Consider the following 23006-nt stretch of genomic DNA (forward strand, 5'->3'; position numbering starts at 1 on the left):
ACACCCGGTCCCGACTCACGCCGCTCTCGCCCGTCTGGTCAGTGTATGGACCTGGCGGAGTACCGGACGCTGTTCGCGCTCAGCTTCACCACGCCGGCCTTCGACCCCGACGTGGCGCCGTCGTTCGGGACGCTGCTCGCCACTGTCAACGTGGCGCTCGGCATGCTGGGCGAGATGGAGAAGAAGAAGGAGCCGGTCTCCCTCGGCATCGCCGCCCTCGCCTCCTCGGAGGAGATCCAGGCGCTGAAGTGAGTCACGCCGCCGCCGCCGCCTCGTATCCCCGGGAGACGCCACGAGAAAAACCAGTGTGTGTGTGTGTGTGTGTGTGTTTCCCTCCAGGTCTCTGCTGATGTTCACCATGGAGAACTGCTTCTACGTTCTGACCTCCCAGGCGGTGCGCTGCCTCAAAGATCCCTCCATCCTCCCGCGGGACAAGCAGAGGCTGAAGCAGGAGCTCAGCTCGGAGCTGGTGAGACGCACAAACGCACAAAACAGGAATTAGAAGGCTTTTTAAATTATTATTATTATTATTATCCTCTCCAATATTTATTTCCTCTCGCGATAACGTCACACAAATTTTTTTTTTGAAACTGTTTTTACAATACACATTAAATATATACGATACACAAGTTTTCCATATACAATTTATACATGCACATCAAATATATACACACATACATGTACATAATCTGAATAATATACTAGTCAAAGTTCATCAGTTACATTTTAAATACCAAACAGTGGCAGTGTTTATATTAATAATATTCTCGATGACAATATATCCCTTTTTTTTTTCTTCTGTGTATACTGTAAATAGTGTGCTTGTAAATATGTATGAACTGGAAGTTTTTGCAAAGAGTTTATTTTACTTTTGAATGACTGAAGTGATGGAAAGATATTTCTGAACCCTCTGGGGCCCGCGGACTCACCGGTGCGTCACATGACCGTTTGAAAAGGCCGTAGCGTCACAGCACAGCGTCGTCTGGTCCAGGGTTTCAATCCGTGTCGAAAGTGCAGATATAAAACTACAAGCTCGTTTTTAAATGACGTTGATCGCACAAATAAAAGCGGAGATATGAGGAAAAATATGTGTGACCTCTTGTAAATAGTTTTACAAAAACGCCCGAGGCAGTGCTTCTGTCACTGTAAATATCTGTATAGAACTTGTTTTTTTCACTCCTGTTTTGATCAATTTTAGTTAATTATAGTTTTGATTTACTTTACAAGTAAACAAAATGATTCGTTAACCATGTCTGTGACTTTTATAGTCAATAAATCTCTGTTTTTACCAACCGAATTTGTAATTTTATGGCGTTTTTAGATCCACTGTTTTAACACAGCATGCCAAAGTGATGAAATTACTTCAGAAATGCATTTATGAGGTTGTCCTGAACAAAATGACACCAAAAAAGGCAAGGTTTGAGGATTTTATATCTGAGATATAGAGGAAAAATGGCACAAAATGTAACGTATTTCATACGATCATGTACTTATTGTATATATTACCCCCCCCCCCCCCCCCCCCCCCCCCCCCCCCACAGAGCACGCTGCTGTCCAGTCTGTCCCGTCACTTCCGCCGAGGTTCCCCGTCGTCGCCGGCCGGCGGCCTCCTCCCCTCCTCCTCCTCCTCCTCCTCGCAGTCCAAGCCCGCCACGCCGGGCTCCAAGGCGGCGCCGGAGGGCCAGGAGCCGTTCATCCAGCTGGTTCAGGCCTTCGTCAGGCTGGTGCAGAGATAGTCTTCATCCCCTCTTCCTCCCCCCCTCCCGGTGTTTTTTTTTTTTTTTTTACGGATGTGAATTCTGCCGTGTTACACATTTAGGTGTTTTTTTTCTATTTTAATACTTTATTTTGCCAAAAAAACAGAAGTTCCGCCACCAAAAGTGTTGAACTTTGACCTCCAGTGAAATCTGCTCCTCGGTTCTATTAAACCCCGGTGACTGTGGTCCGCCTTTCTTTTTCTTCTTCTTCTCTCCACAGGTCTAGTTTTATAGGCCGCCGCCGCCGCCACGAACGCCGGACGCCCTTCAAGCGCGACTTAAAATTAGTTTGAAGATTATATATATATATATATATATATTACGTTGATAAAAGTGGTCGTAAAAGTTTCAAACTCCTCATTTTCAGCCAATTGTTTGGAAAACGGAGCTTATTTTCTTATCTGTGCTTCTCCCCAGTTTTCGAAAACCGCCGCCAACATTTGTACTAAACATGCTAATAAAGGGACTTTTATACCACAGCTCGTTCTCTCCGCCTCGTTTTTGTCCATCTTAACGGGGAACAATCTGCGAAAAATCACTTTTTGACGGATTTAACAATTTATGAGCGATAATGTATTAAAACCCTGTCTTATGGTGATATACTGAGTGATTATATATAAATATTTGTCTTTATAATAGGTGTGCAACACTCATCTAAAGCTCATTTGTTTTATTAATTCTATTATATATGAATGTTATGTAACACATACTTGTTAATCCAGTCGTTCTTGTATTTTAAGGCGTTTGCCCTTTGAACTTGAGGTTGTGTCTCTTCAAAATAAAAGCCAAACTCGACAGGCTTCATCAGTTCAACTGTTGTCTTTACTGCATTCGGACGTCATTTCTTTTCACACACAGGGACCTTGGAACTTCCTGTACAGACAACCTGCCCATTAGAAACTAAAAAGTTAAAAACGCAGTCGGTAATAAAATACTTTCATCTTCTTATACGCATCTTTATAAAAAAGAAAACAGCAGAATCATGTAAATAGCAGGCAAAGTATATATATACACAGAGGCTTTTCTTTCTTCCCTTCTTCCTTTTACAGCTCCAGTACCTGAAATAAATCCCAACATGTGCAATGATAAGGTGACGGGTTGCCAGCAGGACGACGAAGATGAAGACGAAGAGCAGGAGGTTCAGTAGCTGAGGTGCACAGAGGCGCCGCCGCTCCCGTCGGAGGAATCGGACCGACGCTCCGCTACTGCCCATTGACCGGCACCTCCTGAGGGAAGAAGACGACCATGATGACGACGACGACGATGATGATGAAGAAACAGGAAGCCGCAGCAGCAGACGTGCAGGAAACAACATGCGGCCGCCGACATTTTGTCAAGACGCTTTCTAACTTTACTTGTTTCTAACTTTACTTGTTTACTTATTACTTGTTTACTTATGACTTGTTTCTAACTTGTTTACTTATTACTTATGACTTGTTTCTAACTTTACTTGTTTACTTATGACTTGTTTCTAACTTTACTTGTTTACTTATGACTTGTTTCTAACTTTACTTGTTTACTTATGACTTGTTTCTAACTTTACTTGTTTACTTATGACTTGTTTCTAACTTTACTTGTTACTTGTTTCTAACTTTACTTGTTTATTTATTACTTGTTTCTAACTTTACTTGTTTACTTATGACTTGTTTCTAACTTTACTTGTTTACTTATTACTTGTTTCTAACTTTACTTGTTACTTGTTTCTAACTTTACTTGTTTATTTATTACTTGTTTCTAACTTTACTTGTTTATTTATTACTTGTTTCTAACTTTACTTGTTTATTTATTACTTGTTTCTAACTTTACTTGTTTACTTATGACTTGTTTCTAACTTTACTTGTTTACTTATGACTTGTTTCTAACTTTACTTGTTACTTGTTTCTAACTTTACTTGTTTATTTATTACTTGTTTCTAACTTTACTTGTTTACTTATGACTTGTTTCTAACTTTACTTGTTTACTTATTACTTGTTTCTAACTTTACTTGTTTATTTATTACTTGTTTCTAACTTTACTTGTTACTTGTTTCTAACTTTACTTGTTTATTTATTACTTGTTTCTAACTTTACTTGTTTATTTATTACTTGTTTCTAACTTTACTTGTTTACTTATGACTTGTTTCTAACTTTACTTGTTTACTTATTACTTGTTTCTAACTTTACTTGTTACTTGTTTCTAACTTTACTTGTTTACTTATTTCTAACTTTACTTGTTTATTTATTACTTGTTTCTAACTTTACTTGTTTACTTATTACTTGTTTCTAACTTTACTTGTTTACTTATTACTTGTTTCTAACTTGACTTGTTTACTTATTTCTAACTTTACTTGTTTATTTATTACTTGTTTCTAACTTTACTTGTGTACTTATTACTTGTTTCTAACTTTACTTGTTTATTCTGTTTTGTGTTTCAGACATACGGTAACACTAAAGTATTCCTTTTACTAGATATCAAACTTACTAGTATAGCTACTAGTTAGGTCCTTTTCCCCACTAGTACAAGGACTGCGTCTTACTAGTATTGGATTTGACACTACTAGTGTGGAATCAAACCTTACTGGTAAACTACTATGCAATACTAGTAGGCATGTCACTAACTAGTAGCCTCCTACACCCAACTAGTAATACCCACTGGTAAGGCGTTTTTTTTTTACCTCACTAGTGCTACTAGTAGGTTTTATCTCACTAGTACTACAAGTGAGTGCCCCAATGTCCACTAGTGGTGCGAGTAGGTTGTTTTATCTTACTATTACTACCAGTGAGGTCAGAAGCACCTCACTACTAGCAGTAGTAGTATTATTTTACATTGTAGTTTTGAATAGTTTTGTTTGGATCATCAATGTCAAACATTAGTTTAGGAGCCACGCACACATCAAGTTCCTCTCGGACTGGTAAATAACAACTTTTACATTTTAACTTGTCTCTGTTGTGTGGGGTAAAAAGTCATGGAATCACGTCTATACGTCTGCAAACTAGGAAATTTTACCACCAAACATGAGTCCAATCTCAACATAAAGGTCATTTTAGTCACACTTTTTACAGTTTTTTAGCCTTTTTTTCTACCTCATCATGTTATTAAATCCAAATGATCCACTTTTTGTTCCACTCCTTTCTTTTATTTAGTCTTTTGTCTTTCGAACACTATTCAATAGCTTTCTTCACCATTTCATCCAGGAGCCTTTATGAAAACAAGCCAAACAAACAAACAAACAAGCCCAAAAAAGAATCGTTGACGTTCGGTTCAAACGTCTCCCGATTCTTCTGGCGAGGGAAGCAAACAAGCATTCGCTACAAAATGCCTCGGCCTCGTCATGCGTCGCGACAAATCCTCTTTTAATCATTAAAAAAGTCAGAACTCCGTCATGCAGGAGGGCAGAACCTTCATGCTTCACGTCACTGAAACCTGCGGCGGCGCCGCACTGACCTGCCGCCGCCACCGCTCCGCCCTTCAGCCCGGAGAGGCTGCAGTAATTTGTCTGCGGCAGTTTAAACCGGCGGGGGAGGGGGGAGGGGAGGAGGGGAAGAGAGCGACAGGGTGAGTCGCTGCTCGGCGGCCATGTTGGAATCCTCCCGAGGAGGTTTTGAGGGAGAAACTCACCTCCAGGTTGCCCCGGGCCTTCTTCAGCACCCCGTGAGTCAGAGACACTGCGGAGGGAAACAAATAAACAAACAACACGTCGGTTTATTATTTATACGAATGTTTTCGCCTCACTGATGTAAGGAGAACGTTTCTCTCGGCTCAGAAATGTGGTTTTGATGAAGTTGTCGTTTTGTTTCCTTCACTTCGGGACCGAGAAACTTAATTGTGACACATTTTTTCTTCTTAAAACGCTTTTAAAACAAAACTGTTGACAATCATTTAAACTGACGTGGATCAATTTACTTGAAACCGAGCGTCTGCTTTTTACACGTTACATTTTACGTGACTTGATTATTATCAAACCGACCCGTTTCTCGTCGTCTTTATCAAACTAAGTAGTGAAAATGTGCTCTAATGTGACCGTCGCTTTCTAAATAAGTAGAAATTCAAACGCGTCACGCGTTCCCACGGATCTCCCTCAAATTGACGCCACGAAGATTTGAGCGTTTTCTCTCTCTTCCCTCTTTCTGCCCATCTGACTCGGCCGCGACCCGCGCTTTTACTGTGAAGGGACTGGGACTCGTACGCTGGTCGAGGATGACTCTCTCCATCCCCTCCTTCAGCTGGTTGGTGGTCCGCAGGCGCTTGACGGCGCCGCTCAGCATCCTCTCCTGCTGCGACAGGCGGCTCTTCAGCCGGCCGATCTCGTCCTTCAGCAGCTCGTCCTGATAACCAAGAACAAGAAGGAGTCGCTTGTAGAGAGATACTCGATTCGACTGGCGTGGATGAAGCGTATTTTTTGACGATTCACGTCACCTGCTGCTGCTGCTGCTGCTGCTGGTTGTTGTTGTTGTTGTTGCCGGGCGGCAGAGAGACTCTCCACACCAGCTTGAGCAGCCGGCCGGCTTCTTCTAGAACCTGCCGCATCGTGTTCATGCTGCCCGATAAACTCTTCAGGTGCTGCTGCTCCAGAGCCTGGAGGAGAGAAAAGACATGATCCAAACCGAAACTCGAAACCGGCGGCGGTAAAGTCATTTCAGTCGAGGAGCCACATCCAACCTGATCTGACCTCTGGAGGCCCAACTAGTCAAACGTAACATATTAAACTGCAGATCTGGACAAATGTCAAAGTCTTTCCTTCCTTTGATCCTTTTAGAACTGCAAGAATTTGCCATTCTATTCTGAAATGTACATATTAAAGTTAATCAGATATTATTATATTTGCAAAAAGGAAACACAACATCTGTACCTGGATATCGTATCTTTATTCAGGATTAAAACAATCTGTCGTCATCTGGAATTTTTTTTGGAGTCTACGTGTCTAAAGTATCAGTTCACATAAATTGGACTCTTTTATTGTGAAAGGTGTGACCTCCACAGATTGCATTAATTAACTCTGACCAAGGGCGGTTTTGAATGTCATTTTCTGCCAATCGACTGTTTTTTTTAGATCGTCCTCTTGTCAGTTTTCATATTTATACTTTAAAAAACATTTAAAAAATCACACGGCGGCCGGATTAGATCCCCTGGCGGGCCGCTTCTGGCCCCCGGGGGCCACATGTTTGACACCCCTGCTCTAAAACCAAGCAGGGTGTGTTTTTTTTTTTTTCTTTTTCCCTCCTTCCCCGGCACCTGGTCGTCGTCGGCGCCGTGCCGCCGGAGCTCCTGCAGCTGCGACTCCACGCCGCGCGACAGCCGCCGGCCCTCGGCGATCTGCCGGCGCAGGGCGTCGTGGTCCTCGATCAGGCCCAGGACGTGGCGCCCGCCGCGGCTCGCCCACACGCGGTGGCCCGGCACCAGGCGGGGCGGCGGGACGGCCGAGGCGCTGTCGACGGAGCTGCCGCTGTCGCTGCCGCCGCTGAGCAAGGCACCGTCCACCTCTGAGGAAAGGAAGGAGATGTATTTTGACACGCAGCAACTTCGGACTTAAGAGTGTCGACAAAACAAAATGATCTTGAAATCTGAGGAAAAGCAAAATGAGGATATTCGGCAACTTTGTTGCCGAATATCCTCATTTTGCTTTTCCTCAGATTTCGAGATCATTTTGTTTTGTCGACACTCTTGAGTTCCAATTCGCAGGAAGCGATTCAGACAGAGGGCGTCGTTGTCGAGCGGGTGCTTGGAATCACATCCCTCGGAGTTTTTAGAGACGATAGAATTACTTGGAAATCTACGGAAACTTCCAAGAAACATTGCAATAACAGCAAAAGCGAAGCACATTTTAAACATCAAAGCTTTACACACCTTATGTTGTACTATTATATTGATTTTGCCTTATTTGATTTTTAAAACTCGTCTTAAAACCCACTGCTCTGGTTTTTAGTGCCTTCGTTTTTTGTTGTTTTAAACTTTTTATGTTTTGTTTATTGTTTGACCATCTGATTGTTTTTATTACTTTAACTTTTTTTTTATTGTTTTTATTGTTTTAATGTTTTGTTTATTGTTTGACCATCTGATTGTTTTTATTGCTTTAACTTTTTTTTTTTAATTGTTTTTATTGTTTTTATGTTTTGTTTATTGTTTGACCATCTGATTGTTTTTATTGCTTTAACTTTTTTTTTTTATTGTTTTTATTGTTTTTATGTTTTGTTTCTTGTTTGACCATCTGATTGTTTTTATTGCTTTAACTTTTTTTTTTTTTATTGTTTTTATTGTTTTAACTTTGTATGTTTTGTTTATTGTTTGACCATCTGATTGTTTTTATTGCTTTAACTTTTTTTATTGTCTTCATTTTTTTAATGTTTTTATTTTGCCTCTTATATTTTTTATTTCAACGTACAGCACCTTGTCTCAGCTACGGCTGCTTAAAGCCGCTTTATAAATAAAGTTGCAGTGTAGTAGTGTTGGAGCTAATTTGCACTGTTTTAGTTTGATTGTTTTTATGTGCAGTCTCACGTGCAGCACTTTGGAAACGCTCTGTTGTTGAAATGTGCTCTAGAAAATAAAGTGGATTGGATTGGAAATAGAAAGAGAAATAGCCAAAATCAACTCTAACACATCAAGTGTCTGTTTTCAACCTTCAGCCTTTTGGTTCGTCTGTATTTTCCCTACCGTGTTGGAATCCGCCGTGTTCGCCGCGACTTTGAAACGAGTGCTGATGAGGGTCGCAGCCTTCGCGTCCCGGAGACCTGCCGCCTTCGTCTGGTGGGGGGGGGGGGGGGGGGGGGAGGGGGGGGATAAAACAAAAACAAAAGCCAAGCGTGTGGTTTAGCCGTTGCGCAACGCAGGACGGCCGCTCCGTCCGTCCGTCCGTCCGGCCGCTCACCTGGCGAGGACAGCAGGTAGTTGATGTTGATGGTCTCGGAGCGGTTGGGCCCCCGGAGCAGCTGCTCCTCCAGCCGCTGCCGCAGCGCCGTGTTGGTCTGGATGCTTCGCTCCAGCTGCAGCCGCAGGTGGCGGATCTCACGCAGCAGCTCGCTCAAGTCCAGGGAGCCGGAGGGAGAGGAGGAGGAGGAGGTGGCGGCGGCGTGATCCTGGGCGGCTTCTCGCAACTCTGTAGCGTCACAAGACACACCAGGGAGAAGATTAGGTGGTTCATCCAGCAGGGGGCAGCGATGAGCTTCTGTTTCTGTTAAATGTTTGGCTTTTTAAGCAAACAATTGGACGATTTAAAAAAAACAAAAAATGTGACGTGAATAAAAGAGCAGAGCTCAGGAATAATAACTTTAATTAGATTATATTGTGCTTTAATTCACATTGTCACGGCAGCAATGAGGCAAAAGAAGCTAAATAGACGAGACGCCTTAACGGAAAAGATGAACACGTCGACCATTTGATTGGATGGAAACTTAAAGTGGTTTATTTAGTTGTAACTCTTTACATTAACATCCTCTTATAACAAAATAACCCAAATCAAACAAAGCAAGGCCATCTGTGATCCAAAACGATAAAAAAACCGTGAGAATGAAGGAGACAAGAGTCACGTTTCACATGGAACACTATGACTAAAGTCAAATCGAGAAATTCTCGCTCAGACGAGGAAGAGTCTGCGTCGAAAGATCACACGAGACCTTTGAACGTTCCGGGTTCTTGATTTACCGTCGTGCTTGTTGGCCTCGGTCTTCATCGTCTCGTGGACCTGCAGCTCCACCCGGAGCGACTGCAGGAGGCGCTGCGAGTCGGAGAGCTGCTGCCGCTGCAGCGTCGCTTCGCTCTGCAGCCTGCAAGACACCAGAGCCACCGTTTATGACCGCCCGCCGGCTGCTTCACGGTGAAAGTAGCCGAAACAACCACCATTTTGAGCAAAATTCAAAGGAACTGTAACCGGCAAAAGGTGTAACAACGGATCATTTGAAATAACTTAACTCAGTGTTTTTCAACCACTGTGCCGCGGCACACTGGTGTTTCCGCGAGATCTCGTCAGGCGTGCCGTGGGAAATTATCCAATTTCATATTTTTTTCTAAAAATCATTTGCTCTCCCGGCCGACAGTGTGTTGCAGCGTAATCATGTATAAATACTCTTCGCCACTAGAGGGCAGCACAGAACTTTGCCGGTGAAATCGAAACTTAACAGACGTCAGTGTGGTTAATCTCCACCTCCTGCTACCATCTTGTACCAAAGTACTGTGTCAGTGACAGTGATGGAGAAGTTTTTGAAAAGGAAGAATGTGAACCAGGATCTCAGCTCTTCATCCATCAGGTCCAGGTTTCACACTGAGGGAGTCAAAATTTTAAAAAAAGAAATTGGGAAATACTTTTTTTCTGCATTTATTTGATTCCTGTTGATAAAACTTTGATGAGAATGACTTTATATTGTTAATAGAGGCTACAGAGTTTCACATTTTAACATTTTCGGGTGGTGGTGGTGTGCCTCCAGATTTTTCCAAACAAAAAAGTGTGCCTCGGCTCAAAAAAGGTTGAAAAACGCTTTCCTTAACCTATTAAGCTGTTGCCGAGTTGCTGAATTGAACATTCTGACAACATTGGTTGTAAAAGTGAACTCGTGATGGTGGAAGACGCATCAGAGCTTCTCTAAAACTGCAGCGCTTGTCGGGTTTTCTCAGCTCGTAGCCTGGTCTGACTGATTCACCATCCAGCTGCGACAAAGACGCTTCAATAACATATTCGTTTCGCTGATCCGGGTTCAGTGGCTGTGTTGTGGGGATGTGAGGGGAAATGTTTTCCATGTGTTGAACAGTCAACCTAATATCCTACAAAAAAAAAATAAAGCTCAATACGTCGTGTCGGGGGAGGGGGCCGGTGAGTGAAAGTGAAACTCGAACCCCCGGGGTTTCTAGTTTCGGCCGTGTCGGTGGGATCCGGGGGTTCCCGGGTCACCTCCCGCCCACCACGGCGTTTCCATGTGTTTGTTGACGAGCCTCACGCACGTCAACCTCTCGGGTTTCAGAGTGGCGTGTAATAACGACGACAGCCACGACTCTTTCGGGCGGCGGCGAGCGGCTTGGGGCTTTCACGGAGGAGCGTCGTCGTCACGGAGACGCTCGAAAATGCGGAAGTCAACGTTGTTTTGTTCCGATTAACCGGCTGTTTTAACACGTGTGTGTGTGTGTGTGTGTGTGGGTACCTGAGCAGCTCCTCTTTGCTGAACCGCAGCGACTCCTGCAGCTGCGCGTTCTGGCGGCCGCCGCGCTCCAGCAGCTCCAGCAGCCGGCCGTTTTCCTCCCGCAGGGCGTCGCACTCCTTCCGGCTCTGCTCCAGCTTGGCCGTCCGCCGGGACAGAGTCTCCCGGAGCTTTTCGTTCTCCTTCTGCTTGTCTGAGAAAAAAAAAAAAACCCCGATTGGAACTTGTGGAGCAGATCGGAGGAAGGTTTGCACGCCGTGGGTTTGTACCTCTGGATCCCAGGCTGAGCTGCTCCTTCAGCGCCTGGTTCTGCCCCCGGAGGAAGCGCACCTCGTGGCCCGGCTCCTCGCCGCCGTGGATGAAGATGTTGGTGGCGGCTGCAACGCGGAGGAAAAACGTGAAACTCCGCGTCAAGCTTTCGGGGGGGGTAAGAGTGACTTGCGTGAAAGCGGGGTCCGGCGGCTTTCGGCTGGTTACCCGAGTCGCCCTCCACCTCGGCGAGTCTCCTCTCCAGCCGCTGGCGGAGGCGGTCGTTGGCGCGGATGCTTTCCTCCAGCCGCTGCCGCAGAGCCCGGATCTCCTGGAGGTGTTCGGCGAGCAGGTCTGACGGGACGAGCGCAAAAAAACCGCCGATGGGTATTTCACAGGAGACGTTCAAAGCACGGAGGAGGATTAAACCGTCGCGGACATTTCAGTTGTGATAAATGCGAGAAAACGACAACCGGCGCTGGATTTTAAGGACACAAGTACACGCCGAAGACGCCCTAAAATGTTAAAAATCAGAAACTGAACCTGCCAGATATTGAAATCTCTATCCAACAAAAGAATTGTCATCAACCACCAAGTAAATTCACACTGGCGTTGGAAGAACGAGTCACTGACAGGAATTTTTTGGGACAAAAATGTCATTTCTTAATGTGCAAATCTGCATATTTACCGGGATTCACGCCGCGACCCTGTTCGCCTGCGCCCTTGGGCGAGTCTCCGTCCTCTCTCTGAGTCTCTGACTGAAGGCCCGAGTCGTGGTCCTGCGAGGCGGTGTGGGCCATGCCGATGGAGCGGTGCAGGTCCAGCTCGCCGCGCAGGGTGGCGTTGAGCTCCTCGCTGCCCCTCAGCTGCTCCCGCAGACGCCCGTTCTCCCTCTGCAGGCGGCCGGCGGCGTCCCGCCGCGCCGACACGCCTCCGTCGTCGGCCCCTCCCACGGGAGCGCCGGTCCAGTCGGCCGGCTGCCGGCGGCCTGAACGCGAGGAGGACGGGAAGAAATGAGCGGAACGGTGCTTCTTCCTGAACACGACACGCAAGTAGAATCTGTTTGTTTTAGATTAAAGTTCAATATGAAATCCCTCCATTCGCACAAGTTGCATGAAAAGATCAATTAACCCGAGAGAGGAAAAGTTAAGAGCTGCATTACATCTGCATTATGTCTGCATTATCCCGGGAAACACAATGTGAAGACTTGAACCCGATCGCTGCCCGCTGAATAATGCAGCTCCAAGTGGAGGTGGATTGAAAGCGGACACCCGCCCCCGTCCTGGGCCGGCGGGCTCTGTCCCCGAGGGACACGCCGCCGCCGCCACAGGAAAGGATCCGAGTGGAAAATAAGTGGCGCTACAGGCCCGTGACCTCGCCGACTGTCGAGGTAATCTCAACGGCGTGCGAGATATCGAGAGAATGTGCATTTTTAATGCAGCGCGAGGAGTAAAGCCGAGTTTCAGCACATCTACATATCACATCTTGAGTTTAAAGGTACAGTGTATGAATTTTTTATAACTCCTAAGCTGTTTTTTGTTTTTTTTAAGTTACTTTCACACATATAACAACTGAAGAGCAATTTTAAATTCTAATTGTACAAATTCTGGCCTCTGAATAAAAAAAAAAAAAAAATGTCAGATTGACCTTATGAGACGTTATCACATAGTTTTATTATGCACATGAAGCGAAATCTATAAAGAAAAATAGTAATAAGCCCAGCATGGGGAAGATTTGCCATTTTATTGTGCTTTTTTAAAAATTGATATTGAAACTGAGCGGTCGGGACAAATGAATTGGTCAGCGTGGGATGTAGCTTTGAGGACGTCTTACTGTGAGTTCGGCCAGCAGCTGGCGCTGTGGGGCTGCTGTGGCAGGAGGAGGAGGAGGAGGAGGAGGAGGACGCCGCCGAGCCGCCGTGGCTCCCGGCGCTCTGGACCCGGATCTGAGCCTGCAGGCTCTGGATGAGTCGGTTCTTCTCCTGCAGCTCTCCGGCTAGCCTGGCGGGACGCGGAACGGACTCACGTTAGCAAGCGCGGCCGCGTTTGATCACCCCCCCCCCCGCATTTAACTCAACGGCTTTCCGAGGTCAAAACAAACAAGCACTCGGGGTAGCGAGGCGGACAGAGCTGGTGGAAGAAGCTGAGAGAAGGAAAAAAAAAACAAGAAGGCCGTTGCTCGGCTAATCCCCCGCCGGAGGGCTTTATATTTTCTCACAAAGCAGCTCTAAGGCAGCACACTTGGTACACTAGAGGGTGTTCCATGGGTCCTAGTAGATCATTATGTAGAATCTGAAAGGTCTTCTTCATAAGCTATGTCAAAATACATCTCCAGAGCCCAAAAGGTGTTTTTATGCACTTAGTGACCCTGTGACCTGATATGCAAATTAGGTCATGGTCACCATGGTGCCCCTTCTCCCCAGGTGGAGTGTCCATGTGTGAAGTTTGGTGACTGTGGGCCCAGGAACTGCTGAGAAATGTTTATATGAAAATACATGTATTTTGCAACCATGACGAGCAAACTTCAGACCCTACCGATCTTCAAGGTCAAGGTCAAGGTCAGGTCACTTGGTATGCTGGAGGGTGTCCCCAGAGTACTAGTAGGTGTGTATAAAATTTCAGAGCCCTAGCTCAAAAACCTAGGCCTCCAGAGCCCAAAATGTGTTTTTAAGCACTTCGTGACCCTGTGACCTACTTAATATGCAAATTAGGTCAAGGTCACCATAGTATCCCTTCCCCCTCTGAGATGTATCCACATGTGAAGTTTGGTCACTGTGGGCCCAGGGGTTGGCGAGATATAGGTAGAAACGTTCGAACGGACGGACGTACGGACGTACGGAGACTGTTTCAAGATCCCCCTTCGGGGCCTATCGGCCACGGCGGGGGATAAAAAAGGTGTTTCTGCAGGGGGGGGAAAAAAACAACAACCACACAGCTGGAAAATGTGAAACGACGAGGAGTCGCACTGCAAACTGTCATGCTGTCCGTCTGCGTCACGCGCCCAACTCACAGGTCCAGCTGCTCCCGGGTGCACTCGGCCAGGCCGAGGTTGTGGCGGACGAGGAGGCCGACGTGCAGCTGCAGCAGCTCTCGCTCGCCCTGCAGCTCCAGGCGCAGATTATCTAAGTCGCGCTGGACGCCGGACGGGCTGTCGGGACGACCTCCCCCCCCGAGGCTGCCCGTACGGCGGCATGCGTTAATGCACGGTACGACTTTAAAACCGCGAGTCGAACCGATACGGATCCGGCACAGATTGAATGACGGTAAAATAACGTTTTAGCGTCCGGAAAAAGAGACGGAAATCCCGATTAAAAATCATAAAAATGTTAAAAAAAAAATTAAAAAATATGGCTGTTTGGACAAGAAGTTGATTTGCGTTGACGTGTGAAACACCAGTGACCCGTTTAGGAGCAGAATAACCTTAATGTTTCACTTCACCGTCACAGAATTGGGTCAACAGCAGGACACTATTCATGAACAACACACACACACACACTGGGTCAAAAAGCAGGGTCGGGGGGGGGGGGGGGGGGCGCTAATAAGGTCATGAGACACAAATCAAAACAGCTCAGCAAACAACCCCCCTCGACCTAAAAAGCAGAAACGCGTTCACATGAAGACGCACACAGCTAAATAAATCTAATTAACCATTTTTATATATATATATATATATATAAAAGGAGCAGAACTAGTCAAATAAAACTTGAAAATTTAACATTTCCTGTGTCTGCCACCCGCTGCTGACTAATAATAAACCCTTCATTTTGTGTTTTTCACTAAACTCCCATGCGCTTTGACTCGCCACTCGTTTTTTTTACACATTTTTGATTTTGCTTCTCGAGTACACGCGCCAAACGGCGATAAAGGAAAATAAACCGGCACCAAGGAGTGTAACCTTAGCGCCTTTCCTCTTTAAAGAGGCAGACACGCAGACTAGAAAGAAAAAAAAAAAGACATGACAAAATTGACAATCAAGTTAGGAAAATAAATACAACATTGACGTTTTAATTTTAAATCATTAAAGGACTCAAATTATCGATCGACCACAATAACAAATTGGTTATTCTCTAAAATTGCTGCTCGAGTATCTTCACATTAACGTCTCAAGTCTAATAAACAATCGCAAAGAAACAGGTGTACATGTCAACGCTAAATCTTAAAGCAATAAGCTGCACTTTAATAGGATTGGTGAAACCTTATAGTCTTATTGTGTCTCCTGATAGGATTTGGCGTGTGTACTTCTAATTCTGTACGTCTGGGAAATTAACTACAAAACACGTCTTTCTACGACCGCACATGAATTTATTTGTTGAATAATAACAAAAAAACAACACAAAAGCATGCTATGCTTTTGTGTTGTTTTTTTTGTTATTATTCAACAAATAAATTCATGTGCGGTCGTAGAAAGACGTTAGAAAATCTTCGAAAAATCTTAGAAAAATTAAAAATCACTAACTCATCACATGTTTTTGAAATCGCCTCAGCCGTGAAAGAAAAATCTAAGTAAATAGACCAATTAACAAACTTGCCTCATGCTGAATATACAAGTGTGATTAAATACAGGGTGCGTGTGGACACTTACCTACGGGACAGTTCCAGAGCTGCCACATCCTCATTACCCAGATGAGACTCTCCTGCAGAAAAGCAGAAATGACGGCGTCATGAACCCGTCGGCGCAAATCATCCCCGGATGACTGCTCCTCTCCTCGTGGGCCATCGCTTCCTCTTTGTGTTGGGGGGGGGGTTTAAAACAGTTTGTTTTAAAAACTGTTGTGATTGATCCGGACCTAAAGTCCTAGTGAAATGAAAATTCCACCTCCAAAACACTCTGGCTGTCGCTTCTAGGGACATTTTTTATGCTAACTGGCTGAAGAGTAAAACGTTAAAACACGGCAATCTGCGAGAAAATAGCCGATAAACGGCGCTATTTTCGCTGCTGGGCGGAGCTTCTGACAATAATAGTGTGACGTCACGAGTTGTGCACACGCCCAAGTTGTGTTTACATTATGGAGGATAAGAGTTTTGACGACGAAGAGGCTGAAATTAACGATATTTCATCATCATCGTCATTTCAAATCCAGTGATTGATGAAAAAAACACAGAAGGTGGTTCTGCCATCGGTGACCCCGTCTGAAACATGTTTGAGGAAGCAGAAGACACTTCGTCCTCGATTCGTCCTCGTCTCCTCGGCCTCAGCAGCCGCCAGTTTTCACCTTTGAGGCTTTGAGGTTCCTGACTTTTGGCAGAACGACCGGCTTCCTGGATCCAACACGTCGAAGCACTTTTCCGACTGCGTGGAATCACCGAAGATGAGTCCAGGTGTTACTTGATCGTCTACTAGCCGCCCGAGCTAGCGGCTAGCCGCTCCCAACGCCTGTGCGCCTTTTCTCCTCTCTCTGGTCTCTTCCAGGCTCAATCTTTCGTCAAGGCTCATAAAACACCGACTATAACTTCAAAACACTGTTATAACTTCGATATCTAAGAGGGAAACAAGCCGATATAAACACAACAGATCGAGATCTGCACAACTCGTGACGTCACGCCCACGAAGAAGAAGGATTCCCCCGACTTCCTCGGCTGGAGATTCAAAATTCAAATAACTTTGTTATGCGACAACAGTGGTGGGACAGAGTCGGAGGAACCTTAGAAGTAGTAGCCCAACTATCGTTTTTTTGCAAAGTAGTGTTTTACATTTCACTCGGCCTTTGAAGCTACGACGCCGCTTTTCGCCATCGCCGAGGGGGAGAGCGTTTGGCTGCGGCTCCCTACCTTTGTCCAGCCGGCCCTCCAGCCGGTCCAGGATGCTCAGGCTCTTGTCCAGCTGCTCTCTCAACGCCTCCCCGGTGTAGTAGTCCACGTCGCCGCGCTGCAGCAGCTCCTTGAAGGTCTTGTTCAGCTCGTCCAGCTGCCGACGCTGCAGGCCGCCCAGCCTGCGGCTCTCCTTGAGCTGCTGCCTCAGCTGCGACAGCTCCCGGGCCTGCGACTGCACCAGGGAGTCCAGCCTGCGGAGGGGAAAACATCAAGTCATCGGCATCAATCAAAATTGAGCAGAATTTTAACCTTGAGAGACTTTCGCGACCTCGCAGGTGACGTGGAGCGACTGCGGCTCTGCTGGAGTCGACCACCGGGGCTCCCGTCGACCGCCTTCCCTCTTTCGCGGCCCATATCCGGACGGCCGCTGCCGTTCTTCACCGCCTGGCTCTCCCCGACCCGGCCGTGTCCGGAGCTCTTACCGGGGCCGCCGTCCTCCCCGGGGTTGCCTTCGCGACCCCCGGCGGGGGACGGGTCGGACGTGGCGGCGGCGGCCGGGTCGCTCCTTCGCAGGAGACTTTGCATCTGGAGGCTCAGTCTGGTTTGGTTCTCCAGCTGGACCTTCAGCTCTCGGACTTGTCCCTGAAGCCGGAGAGGATCCTCGGTGGCGCCGTACTCGTCGTACACCTGCAAGCTTTTCAGACTGAGCTGAATTTGAAACCAAAAAAAACAACAAAAAAAAAGACAGCAGAAGGTTAATATGTCCAAATTCTGCAAATTAGTTGAATGTAATTCAGAAGATTTCTTATCTTTTCGAACATTAGAGGGTTGAATATCTAGATAAGGGGTGTTAAAAATCCCTTTTAAAAAAAAAATAAAAAATTTCAAATTAGTCTCAAAGCCATACTGTCAGGATGCGATTCTAAAAACATGCATAATGCAACGGCTGCAAGATTTTAGGGACATTTCTCTGCATTTTGCAGCAGGAGGTTTCATTAAAATCGGCTTTATTGTTGAGATTCTATTCATTTTCCACAGTAATTGTTTGGTTTTGTAAAAAAAAAATAGAGACATTTTCATCACGTGGTTCCCGATCGCTCCTTTACCTTGGCCGAGCTGAGTGCCGGGGAGCTCGGGTACGGGGTGCTGGAGTTGGAGTCCAGGTTTTCAGTGGAGGAGAAGGCAGCCTGCTCGTGCTTCAGCAGAGAAGGAAGGCTGGAGGCACTGCAGCTCGGCTTCACACCCGCCTCGAGATCTGGCAACAGAACGAAAACACGGAAACACTGAGGAGAAACGGAATGCTTTATGCAACTTAAAAAAAATAAAAAAAAAAAAAGGGGGGATGGTGCCCATTTGAAGAGGTAAAAAAGGGTGAAAGGTTAATGAGTGATCGAAAGACAATCCCAAACTTGTGGAAGTGGAAACGTGCAAGAATTCAGTGACGAGCCATTTGAATAAAGGAGCAGTGCAGAAGAACTAAACAAAAACACACCCAGAAACCAGAAAAAAAAAAGAAGACTTGTGTTGTTATAAGACCCAAACAGTGGAGGTTTTTTATCAACGTGTGTTACAGGTGCCTTCGTTCCCCATGCAGACATACACACACACACACACACACACACACTGAAGGAATCTATCCAGTCTTCAGATTAGTGTCCAGTCAGCTGACAAGACATGCAGAGTCTGCCTGGAGGCCGTCTACCTGTGCTACTGCTCTCTTCCCTATCGTTCTCACTCTTGCCACTGGTTTCGTAACCCAGGTCCTGCAAATCCACCTGCACGCCCTTGTCATCCTGCTCGGGAGCTGGCATTGGAAGCAATATGTTGTGGTTAGGGGAGAAATCATTTCAAATCGCAGAGACTCCGTCTCCTAAAGTTGCTCCTGAATTATTTTAGAATTGAAAAGAAACGTCGGTCTATATGATATTGCAAGTGACATTTCAAAGCGACGTGAGCAGACGTGCCATCCTACCTCTCCTCGCCGTTTCGGGGGAAGACGCGCTGGTGAGGGCGGTCGTCAGCTTCTCCTCCAGGCTTTTACACGCTTTCTTCTTCTCCCTCAGCTCCTTGTGAAGCGCCTCCAGCTGGGCCTGGACGCTCGGTGGCAAGGCTCTGGCCTCCTGGGAAGCCCTGCCATGGCCCTCGCCCTCCCCTCTGTGCCGCCTCTCTTCCTGAGAGGAATCGGCGATGACCTTGTGGAGGAAACACAGATGCCGATGGAGCTTTTGTCCCTCTGTCCCGGTGGAGGCGGGCTGACCGCCGCCCGGGTGGGCGGGTTCCCCCAGCTGCTCCTTCAGGAGGAGAGCGCTCTGAAGTTTGTCCAAATGCATCTGCAGGTCGGAGCTGATCTGTGACCTGCCTGACACCGGAGCGCCGGCGTTCGCGCAGTGTGCCGCCAGAGCGGCGACGGCAGACTCCGCCGCGTCGAAGCAGTTCATTAAAACCATGCGCATTTCTGGATTCGAACCGTTGTTTTCAAAGCCTCCGACCGAGCCACGCTGGTCCTGGGAGTCTCCGTCGTCGGGTGACTTTGCGGCCGTTTCCTTGTGCAGCTCCGCATTGAGCCCGTTCTGCCGCCAAAGTGCTTCCTGCAGAGAGTCTGCACGCCGCTGCAGCTCCCGCAAAGTGCCCTCGGCCCCCCCAAACACCCCCCCCGAGCCCTTTTTGTGCGCAGGGGCGCTCGCCCGCTGCAAAGCCTCCCGTATCCTCGAGCGGAGCTCGGCGCCGGCTGGATTTCCCTCCCGCTCGTCGGGACAAGCCACGGCCTCCTCGGCCGCGTGCAGAAGTTCGACGAGCTGGCGGTTGAGCGCCTCCCTCTCCTGCAGGACCGTCTGGAGCTCCAAGCACCTGCCGAGGACGCCGACGTCCGTCCCGGGAGCGGCGTGCGACCCAAATCCCCCCTGGCTGTCCAGGCTGCAGGCCGTCAGGTAAGCGATGGTGGATTCCGCGGCCTGCAGCGCTTCGGCGTAGCGTCGATTGAGCCGGTCCTTTTCCTGGATCTGAGCGTGGAGCTCCTCCCGGCCGGAGAGCTGCTCGCTCAGCGTGCTGATCACGGCGCCTTTCTCTTGACACTCCTGGTGAAGGAGCTCCAGCTGGGCGAGGAGCACAGCGGCGGACGGGGTGTGATCCGAACTTCTGTCGGACCCCGCCGGACTGCAGCCGCCGCGGCGAGGAGGCGGAGGCGGAGGAGGAGGAGGAGGCCCCGGGGCGGCGGAGGGGGACACGTCTTGCTGCACCGGTGAGGACGGGTCGGATTCTGAAGGCATCGGTTGGTCAGACTCGTAATTTTCCTCAGACGAAAGTCGCTGGCGCCCGGAGCCCACGGGGTGACCGCTGCCGCCGGCGGCCTCGGCTCTCAGCCTCACAGGCACAGGCAGGCGAGATTTAACGCCCGCCTACAATTAAAACAGAGTCATAGATTGTAAAAAAAACAAAAAAACAAAAGAGTGACAGACATCGAGCAGAAAGACCAGAAAATGTTCATTAACTTATCAAATCCTACCCCGTGTTTTGCCGCACGCTGCCCGGGACTGCCGCCGCGCGACTCCGTCTCCCCCGCGGCGCCGGCAGCAGGAGTCTCCCCGTTCGTCGCCTCGCTCCATCTGTTTTCCTTCCTTTTCCTCAGCTGCTTGACCACACCGCAGCCTTCTTTGGCGTCGGGCCGCAGCGCCTCCAAACTCCTCCTCGTGTCAGACTGGCCCTCGCTGCTGTTCCCCGACGCGTCGGTGCTCGCCTTCTCCTTCGGCTCGGCGGACTTCTGTTCCTTCAGCAGACCCCGCAGCGCCGCGTTCTCCGAGCGGAGCCTGAGCACCTCCGCTCTGCAACGGGAAGCACGTGATGAGTTCTCGAGTTCTGCGGGCGGGCGGGGGAAATCGACGACGGAGGGAAATCCCAGGATTCAAAAGAACCCACCTCAGGTGTGGAACGGATGCGAGGCCGCAGTCAGTCAACAGGACTGTGATCGCTGTTAAATCTCCGTTTCTCTCCCTGGAATCTTTCTCTCCGGCGTCCAAACTGTCATCCCCGGTCTGACTGAGGCCGCCGCCCATGCTTTCGCCATCCGACAGCTTTCCAGACACGACCTGAAGCAAGACGTCGACATTTCAACCGTATTTCTCCCAGATTTTTAAATAGACCTTTTCCAAAAAAAAAAAAAAAAGTCCAGTATTTAAGGTAGTATTTTTGTACCTCTTCCGGTCCGCTGGCCGCCTCGCCCTCCTCACCCCGACCGGGGAGAGGCGTCCTCTTCCTGTGAGCGAACGGCTGCTTGTCCTGCGTCTTGTCAAGCTGCTAGAGTAATGGGATGGGAGGCGAGGATGACAAACGTGGCTCGGTAAAAGAAAAGCTTAATGAGGGAACAGAATCCATAAAACACTGCACAGCAACAGCAAAATGGCGTGATGTGTCTAATGTGGCATGGCGAGGAAAGACCATTTCATGGGAACACAGAGAGAAAAACAAACAAACAGACAGACAAAAAGCAAAAAAAAACAAAACAGGGACTGATTAGGAAAAGGAGAAGGACAGGACGAGAGAGGGTCGATTCTACTACAGACGAGAAACACTTGATCAGAGACTAAAGAGACATTAGTAACAAGCTGGACAGAGGTTAAGAAGTAGGGTCAAAGGTTAGAAAGGAGCTAATGGACGTTAGACAGTGACTCGCGAGTCCTTAAATCGAAATGCAGACTAAATCTAAATATATCTGTCATCTATTCAAAGGATCAGGACAAAACAAACCTGCGACATCTCAAGTTTTAAACACGGCGTCACGCCTTCCGTGGCCTCTAACCTGTTTCAATTTGGCGAGGTCCTCGTCGTCGGCTTCGCGCTCCAGCTTTTCCGTCCGTGACAGTCGAGTCTGGAGTTCAGTGTTGACGGTCTGCAGCCTGCTGACCCGGTCTTGAAGCTCCGCCACCTTCAGAAATACGTAGAGGTCATTTCCTTACTTGTGCCGACAGTTCACACCCGTCCATGTCCCGGCGAATTGCTTATTTCAGTGAACTTAGTGGTGTCCTTTGTTTAAATTAAAACTTTTAACTGTAACATAACTGTACTTTTGTGAAAACATATATATATTTTTTTGTGGTAGCACATCGCATTTCGTCTCGAGTGTTTGGGACCTTGGGTTTTAATCCAGGTTACTACAAGAAGCACATGAAGCGTGAAATCCAATTACAATGACATGGAGTGGCAACCAGTGATTAAGTTAAATACATTTTAAAGCATGTTGCAATCCTTATATATATATATAAATAAAATAATAATTGCACAATTATCTAACTCTCCAGTGTCCCGGGCACGTTACCTTTTCTTTGAGCTCCTGCGCAGACAGTCGAGATAAACCATCATCGTGCCCCTCCCCCACACAGAAGCTCAGGTATGTCGTCTGATCTCCAAGGAAACTCAACGTTTCACCTGCAGCAGCACAATCGCATCGAATGAAGAGGCTTTCATTAAAAACAAACAAACCAAAAAAAAAAAAAAAAGCATTTTAATATTCAACCAGATGTATCTTTTCCCCAAGTCTTACCGCCATCATTGGCTCCTCCCACTCCCCCGCCGCGGTTCTGGATGGCTCCCAGACGAGCCTGCAGAGACGCGTTCCAGCGCTGGGCGTCTTCGAGCTGATGCCTCACGCGCTCCAGCTCCTTGGGATCGTTCAGATCCACGCCTGCACACGTGCACAGAGTTAAATTCAGAGCGCGTTTCCCGGAGTTGCACAATTTTACAGCGATTCACAAGGTGCATAAACGGAATTTACGGTGTGAAATGGATCTTTGTGAAGCTTTAACGTTTCACTTGAACGTCACAGCCACGGAAAGCCTGGCATTAACAACAGACAGTTATGGTTGCATATCGTTGCACGTTTTTTGCAGTTGAAATTGAGATTTTATTAAATTGCAAACTGAAAGTATAATCAGGTGCATCTCCCAAAAGTATGTAATTTAAAACTGTGAAAAAAAAAATTCTATGATTTATTACAAATGCATTAATAGAATTAAGAGGTATTCTTATTTGGAATTGGCAAGGTTTTTTTTTATTGCTAATTAAACTGAAAAAATATTGTAAAACATCGAGTCTTGAAGTGATAGTTTTTTTTTTTTTAGTGTACATGTCGCACCATGCAAAATGACTTAATTGAGCAA

The 23006-nt window shown here is 47.2% G+C and overlaps 2 protein-coding genes across 7 annotated transcripts in view; one reads left to right on the plus strand and one right to left on the minus strand.

The window, feature by feature from the left end:
• Positions 1-2218, plus strand: part of nup188 (nucleoporin 188) — a 20392-nt gene extending 18174 nt beyond the window's left edge. The window contains exons 40-42 of the mRNA XM_080509726.1: positions 43-248; positions 340-469; positions 1542-2218. Of these exons, the coding sequence (XP_080365852.1) occupies positions 43-248; positions 340-469; positions 1542-1736 (531 nt within the window). The 3' untranslated portion in view covers positions 1737-2218. The remainder of the gene's footprint in view (positions 1-42; positions 249-339; positions 470-1541) is intronic.
• A 365-nt stretch (positions 2219-2583) lies between these two features.
• Positions 2584-23006, minus strand: part of cdk5rap2 (CDK5 regulatory subunit associated protein 2) — a 37855-nt gene continuing 17432 nt past the window's right edge. For 2 of the 6 annotated variants that reach the window (XM_080510401.1, XM_080510402.1), the window contains exons 26-51: positions 22391-22531; positions 22166-22275; positions 21650-21775; positions 21046-21147; positions 20770-20939; positions 20360-20675; positions 18830-20252; positions 18560-18661; positions 17964-18112; positions 17186-17565; positions 16876-17108; positions 15689-15740; positions 12941-13107; positions 11796-12095; positions 11336-11461; positions 11128-11235; positions 10862-11051; positions 9375-9496; positions 8602-8829; positions 8388-8477; positions 6969-7216; positions 6153-6311; positions 5923-6061; positions 5355-5401; positions 5181-5232; positions 2584-2983 (exon numbers count right to left, since the gene is read on the minus strand). In XM_080510401.1, coding sequence (XP_080366527.1) covers positions 2898-2983; positions 5181-5232; positions 5355-5401; positions 5923-6061; positions 6153-6311; positions 6969-7216; positions 8388-8477; positions 8602-8829; positions 9375-9496; positions 10862-11051; positions 11128-11235; positions 11336-11461; positions 11796-12095; positions 12941-13107; positions 15689-15740; positions 16876-17108; positions 17186-17565; positions 17964-18112; positions 18560-18661; positions 18830-20252; positions 20360-20675; positions 20770-20939; positions 21046-21147; positions 21650-21775; positions 22166-22275; positions 22391-22531 — 5366 coding nt within the window. In that variant the 3' untranslated portion in view covers positions 2584-2897. The remainder of the gene's footprint in view (positions 2984-5180; positions 5233-5354; positions 5402-5922; positions 6062-6152; positions 6312-6968; positions 7217-8387; positions 8478-8601; positions 8830-9374; positions 9497-10861; positions 11052-11127; positions 11236-11335; positions 11462-11795; positions 12096-12940; positions 13108-15688; positions 15741-16875; positions 17109-17185; positions 17566-17963; positions 18113-18559; positions 18662-18829; positions 20253-20359; positions 20676-20769; positions 20940-21045; positions 21148-21649; positions 21776-22165; positions 22276-22390; positions 22532-23006) is intronic. The other 4 variants (XM_080510404.1, XM_080510403.1, XM_080510405.1 and 1 more) reach the window with 4 other exon arrangements.

The sequence above is a fragment of the Blennius ocellaris genome, assembly GCF_963422515.1.
Source record: "Blennius ocellaris genome assembly, chromosome: 15".
NCBI classification, from domain to species: Eukaryota; Metazoa; Chordata; class Actinopteri; order Blenniiformes; family Blenniidae; genus Blennius; species Blennius ocellaris.